The following is a 5,798-nucleotide window of genomic DNA, read 5'->3' as shown; positions in this document are numbered from 1 at the left end:
AAAAGAAAACAGAGCTCTTGTCAATTACCATTATTAGTAGTGAGTGATTAATGATTATTCGTTATTATTGTAGACTGATGGGTTCTTCAAAACAAGCCTACCTGACGTATACGCACTTGGAGATGTAGCCACATTCCCCATGAAAATGTATGGCGAGATGAGGCGTGTTGAACACGCCGACAATGCTCGCAAATCTGCTGGACAAGCAGTCAAAGTAAGAGCCTTACCAGCTTGATTCTTTAATCGAATATATATACCGATCGATCGAACTCTTTTGACCTAATGATGCGTATCTCTATGGTTCTTGAAGGCAATCAAAGCAGCTGAGGAAGGGAAAACTGTTCCAGATTACGATTATCTTCCCTATTTCTACTCTCGGTTTTTCGACCTCTCGTGGGAATTCTATGGGGACAACGTTGGAGAATCTGTAATCTTTGGAGATACTGACCCCAAAACTCCAAAGCCTAAGTTTGGGACGTATTGGGTTAAAGACGGGAAAGTAGTTGGAGTGTTTCTCGAAGGAGGAACTAAAGAGGAATACAAGGCTATTGCTAAAGTGGCACGAGGACAACCTTCCGTTGAGAGTCTTGACGTGTTAGCCGAGGAAGGTCTTTCTTTCGCCACCAAGTTTTAACAGCACCACTCTTTGTCTCTTTGAGACTTTGGGTCTTAGCTTGTTTGGTTTAAGTCAGATTGATGTAACAATCTCTCCTTTATCCTTTGATTTCATATCGAGTCCCTTTTTTATATTTGGGTTAATATAATTATGTATTTTATTTGGTTTGATCGAATCATTGGATTTTAAGTTCTTACAATATTCGAAATATGATAGATATTCAGCTTTGGATGCACGTGAACACATGACATTTGTCATATGCATTTAATTAAACTGTAACAACTTTTTTTTTAATGTCCAACAAAACTTAAATTGATATAATTTTATGAGAATCAAATATCAAAATATAAACCTGATTTAGAAGGTTTTTTTTTAATAGGCAAAGTACACTCATAACTCAATTTAAATTAATTAATTAATTAATGATAACACGTACCAAATCACACCCTTCGCTAAAACTCTTATTTTAACAACAGAATCGTGCTTCTCACTATCCCAAAAACCTCCCGGTATATCACTCTCCTAGGGTTTATCTGACCCGACCTGAAACTTAATTAGATCTGCTTCGATCCCTATGATTCTCATTGGAGTAGCTGCAGAAGGAAAATAAATTGAATCTTTGCTCGTTTTGATAATCAAATTATTATTTTATTATTTTCTTGTGTGTAGGAGAAATAAAAAATTGGAACTTTGTGTTTGTTTACAACATGGAACATGTGAGATTTGTCGATCTCTATAGAGAGCTGATAAAAAAAATTGGGACTTGGTGTTGTTTTCTATGTTGCATCGAATCTAAATCCACTGACAAAATCCTTTTCTCTAAGTATTTTAAGCTTCTCTAGTCTCAAGTTATCAATTTAAGACCAGCTTGTGATTGAAAAAGATCAATAGAAGCTTTTTAATATTCTTATAACCAATTGCTTTTATCCATGACTTCAACGATCCTTATAATATGCACCATATAACCAGCGAGCGCTTGACTTGAAAACTCTCTTCGCTACAAAGACAAGACGAGACAAATGTTATAAACACAATTTAATGAAGGAAGACATAGAAACACCAATGATGGAAAATATTTTAATTTAAGTCTTACTCTTAAATCCAAACTTCCTTGAGACTTTTATGTAAAACCGAGTAAACAGATCTCCATCCTTCTTCGGTCGGATGAAAGATGTCCCAAAAGAAGGCACCTTTTGGATCTTCACAAATTGTGTACTTTNCTAACTTGTGGATGCGTCTCGCGTTTACCTCAATTTGACCAACGACTTGCTGCATGAATGCCGGTAACTCCTACAAGAACAATTTGGCTTTACTTTTGCATGTCATGCATATTTACGTTTACAATTTCTAACAAAATTTAAAGTATTATATTATTTTATTTTTTTTGTTTTAATTAATGTTTTCATATTGAAAAATGGGATCCTAGTTAAGTGCGGACCGAAATATATATGGTGTTTACTTACGGTCAGTGGGCGTTTTAGGGCCATGAAAGTGGCATAGTCGTTGCCGGCGACGCTGACGAGAGCGAGGGAAGATGGGAGATGGGAGGGAGAGTAGATATTGCCGGCGGTAAGGATGCGTTCAAAATAATCAATCTGAGTTGTCATGTTTGGCAATGGATTATCTTTAGTCTTAAACACTCCTGTTCCTCCGTATGCATAATTCATCCCGTACAATAGCCGTTCCTTTCCTGCGTAATCCTTCCACGTGTATGGGATCGGTGACTTAATCCCCAAGTATCTTGCTGCACACAACGGATGAAAAGATTGGTGTAAAAATTAAATCAAAAACGTTATAGTTGTCCAAAAATTAACACATCGTAAATGCAAATAATGTGTAGAATTTTTAAAAAAGCGAAAAATAAAAATACGTGTATACTGCACATGGTAATTTTACTGATCATGAATTCAAACAAAATGTGCAGTTTCTTGTCTTTTTTATTTTTACAAAGAGATTGAATACTGCACATGGTAATTTTACTAATCTAATACAAAACCATACCCAATAAATGTTGAATAAATTTTCTAGTGTATGTACTGAACTTATATATTTCCACGTCAGCATTATGGTAGCTAGTAACAACATACTCATACTTTTTCCTTTTTTGATACGTTAGGATATTAATCTACCTACGTAACCTAAAACAGTATGGCCGGAGCCCATACGTTAGGATGTTAGTGTTGGTGTTGAATTTTGGTGGCCGAACCACATCATCCATATCCTCATTTATTGTGAACAAAAAAAAAAAGTGTGTGAGAGAGAGTCAGAGAGAACCTAGAAAATCGGTGGCGACACGGCCATCCGAGAAACGACCGGAGGGTTTTTGTGGGAAAGTGATGCCGTAAGGAATTTTCCAAGAATCGGAGAGAGACTTCCTTATGTTTCCTGTATCTGCATAGGAATCTCCGAACACGAACAGCCTGTTCGGTCTCAAGCTCTTTGAGTTACTATGTTGAAGATGATCCGATTCAGCACCTTCAAAACATTAATCATTAGTAATGGGTTTCAGAGAATCCATTTATGTGATTAATTAAGAGCTATATATTTAGATGAATATGCTCTATAATTACCTGAGAAGAAACATAAGAATGAGAACAGAAAGAGAGAGATAAACAGATTTAGAGACTCCATTGTTGTTGGTGTATGAGGTATCAGATTCAAACCAAGAAGAGGCTTTTTGTGTGTGTGCATGTGTGTGTGTGTGTGTTTGTTTGATGTGTTAAAGTAAGCAAAGTGGAGCGAAAAGAGGAGGAAGAAAAGTATACATGTGGTGAGGATACGTTTGAGGAGAGGCCTTTTGTGAACTTTTTTATTTTTATCACTTACACATTGTCTTTGGCTTTGTAGTGACAATTACCAAAAGAGAGAATTAAAAAGAAGGTTAATAATTAACAACAATGATTTGGTCAACTGAAGAAGGTTCATAATCATAATGCTACCGGCAAAAGGTTTCACATATTTTTGTGAAAAACCAATATTCCCTTTTTCTCGTAAAAATTGATGTTTTGAGATATTTTTTTGTCACACAAAGATTGATGTTTTGTAAATTTCAAGAAGTAATCATTCAAAATATTTAAAATTTTGAATTGTTATTGGTTTAAAATTAAATAATATTTCTTTAGTCAAAGAAAAAATATATTTAAACTCAATAATCATTATTTTCTTAAATGTGTAAAAACTTCTAAACATCAATTTTATGAGACAGAGGGTATAAACATTTCATGCTTTATTTTTTGTATAATATAAAACTCATACGGTAAACGAATTGAAATAAAATTAGTTTTTTAATCAAGAAATGATTGAGACCATAATACTAATTGGAGCGCACGTCTAGACGTAGTGCCCTTCCACACATTACACATATATAACATAATTTCCTCCCTTAACCAAAAGGTCTCAATTTATATATTATATATATGAAGTAGTCTTTCTTACATCAGAGAGCATTGTCTCAAAATCATCGAAACAAAAGAGAAGTCGTCATGGCGCAGAAGATCACAACGTTGGTTCTGCTAATCGAAATATTATTTCTGGTGAGTTGTGTGAGTCATATCACCACGACGACGGCGTATAACGACGTTGATGTGATTCACGTTGCCGGAAAAGTTATGTGCCAAGACTGCTCTCTGAACTACGGCGAATGGATCAACGGTTCTGAACCCATCAAAGGTATACATTAATAGTTCCAATAAATTTGATTTTCTGTATTAATCACTCATAACATAAAAATTCAAACATCAGTTATGGTTGTTGTATGACCAAAACTTATTAATTACGGTTTACATCTAGAAAGGCTATGGCCAAGACAGAAACTAAATATCACGTTCAAAAATATTGAAAATAAGTTTTCTTGTTATTTGTTTTTTTTTTTCTGTTTCTTATATGCAAACCGTGAGAAAACTCTCAAGACCACCGGCTTTAATTAAACAAATTATTCCACTTTGAATCTTTCAGGGGCAGTGGTATCAATCACATGTATGGACGAGAGGAGAAGAGTAAGATACTATGGCAGCGACAAGACAGATGAGAGAGGCCAGTTCGATCTAATCGTCAACAATGTCCTCTACGGCGGGAAGGATCTCAAGCCTCAACAATGTAATGTCCGGCTAGTGTCTTCTCCGGACCAGTCATGTGACATTCCGACCAATTTTGGGGATGGTCTAACCGGAGTGAAGCTAGTTCGACCATTCATGGTTTTCAAGGATCTGGTTAAGTATGTGGTCGGACCATTTTATTATACCACTCCCATGTGTGAGACGCCCAAATTTGAAAACAATTACTAAAATTCGGAAGGTTTCGACTTTCTTGGCTGAGGTCATTTAAACTTCGTGGCCTTTCATTAACATTATATATATATTACTCAAATACAGTATTCGTAATGTGGCATGTTTTTGCTTCCGTAATTCTGGTAATTCTTGTACATGTCAATTTAAACTATACTCGTCAAAAAAGAACCAATTACAATATATTTTCCCTTGTAATAGGCCTCTTCCAATTAGAAGATTTCCTCTAGTAAATTATCAAGTACTAAAAGTGATAAAATGGAAGCAACAAATAGCTGAAACTTTTGTGGAATGAAACTAACATCGTAAAGTGAAATAAATTAACATCGTTTAACCAAATTACGAGTACCAGTTGTGACTCGATATATTTTTTAAACTGGCCGGTACCCGTTGTCGACCAAAAAAACAATGCTTTTTTAATTTAGTCTCAAACAGAAAACGGAAATCACACTATAAAGAGATTCGGAAACAAATTTTGACAAAAGCATGCACATCTAAGATCTTAGGCCCGACTATTCTGCAAAAAAATTATTTAGATAGTCAATGATAAACATATAAAATCTCCAATAAAACAAAACTACACCCCATTTTAATTTATATCTCAAATTCTGATATTCCTTCCTTTTATCCCTCACACAAAGAACACCATACTACGGGACTGGATACACCACAAACATAATAGAGATAAACAAAACGTAGATAAGAGAGAGTATTACATAACTCGAGAGGTACATAATCTGCTGATTCCGAGGGGAACCGAAGCTTGCCAAAGGATAGAAGTTGCCCAATTTCGAGAGGGAGATAAACAAAACTCGCTGTCTGAATCAGCTGTCTCTTCATCATCAGCCTTCTGCAATCTTCATTGCTCCATATCATAAAACACTTTCCTTACATGAACA

The 5,798-nt window shown here is 35.2% G+C and overlaps 2 protein-coding genes across 2 annotated transcripts; both read left to right on the top strand.

Annotated features, from left to right (window-relative positions):
- LOC104757823 (monodehydroascorbate reductase 3-like) lies at positions 56-851 on the top strand. Its single transcript, XM_010480635.2, has 2 exons — positions 56-214; positions 311-851. Exons 1-2 carry the CDS (start codon positions 140-142, stop codon positions 632-634), a joined length of 399 nt encoding a protein of 132 aa, XP_010478937.1. The 5' UTR covers positions 56-139; the 3' UTR covers positions 635-851.
- On the top strand, positions 4,041-5,082 carry LOC104757745 (proline-rich protein 3-like). Its single transcript, XM_010480548.1, has 2 exons — positions 4,041-4,285; positions 4,571-5,082. Exons 1-2 carry the CDS (start codon positions 4,099-4,101, stop codon positions 4,897-4,899), a joined length of 516 nt encoding a protein of 171 aa, XP_010478850.1. The 5' UTR covers positions 4,041-4,098; the 3' UTR covers positions 4,900-5,082.

The sequence above is a fragment of the Camelina sativa genome, chromosome 1 (assembly GCF_000633955.1).
Source record: "Camelina sativa cultivar DH55 chromosome 1, Cs, whole genome shotgun sequence".
NCBI lineage: Eukaryota > Viridiplantae > Streptophyta > Magnoliopsida > Brassicales > Brassicaceae > Camelina > Camelina sativa.
Note: the sequence above shows the minus strand (reverse complement) of the source record. Positions and strands in the feature narration are given on the sequence as shown.

Bases quoted from the DNA above. Each gene is read 5' to 3' on its own strand.
- LOC104757823 (XM_010480635.2), top strand. From the start codon at position 140: ATGAAAATGTATGGCGAGATGAGGCGTGTTGAACACGCCGACAATGCT. The intron at 215-310 runs GTAAGAGCCTTA...TGGTTCTTGAAG, and splicing joins CTGCTGGACAAGCAGTCAAA to GCAATCAAAGCAGCTGAGGA.
- LOC104757745 (XM_010480548.1), top strand. From the start codon at position 4,099: ATGGCGCAGAAGATCACAACGTTGGTTCTGCTAATCGAAATATTATTT. The intron at 4,286-4,570 runs GTATACATTAAT...TGAATCTTTCAG, and splicing joins CGGTTCTGAACCCATCAAAG to GGGCAGTGGTATCAATCACA.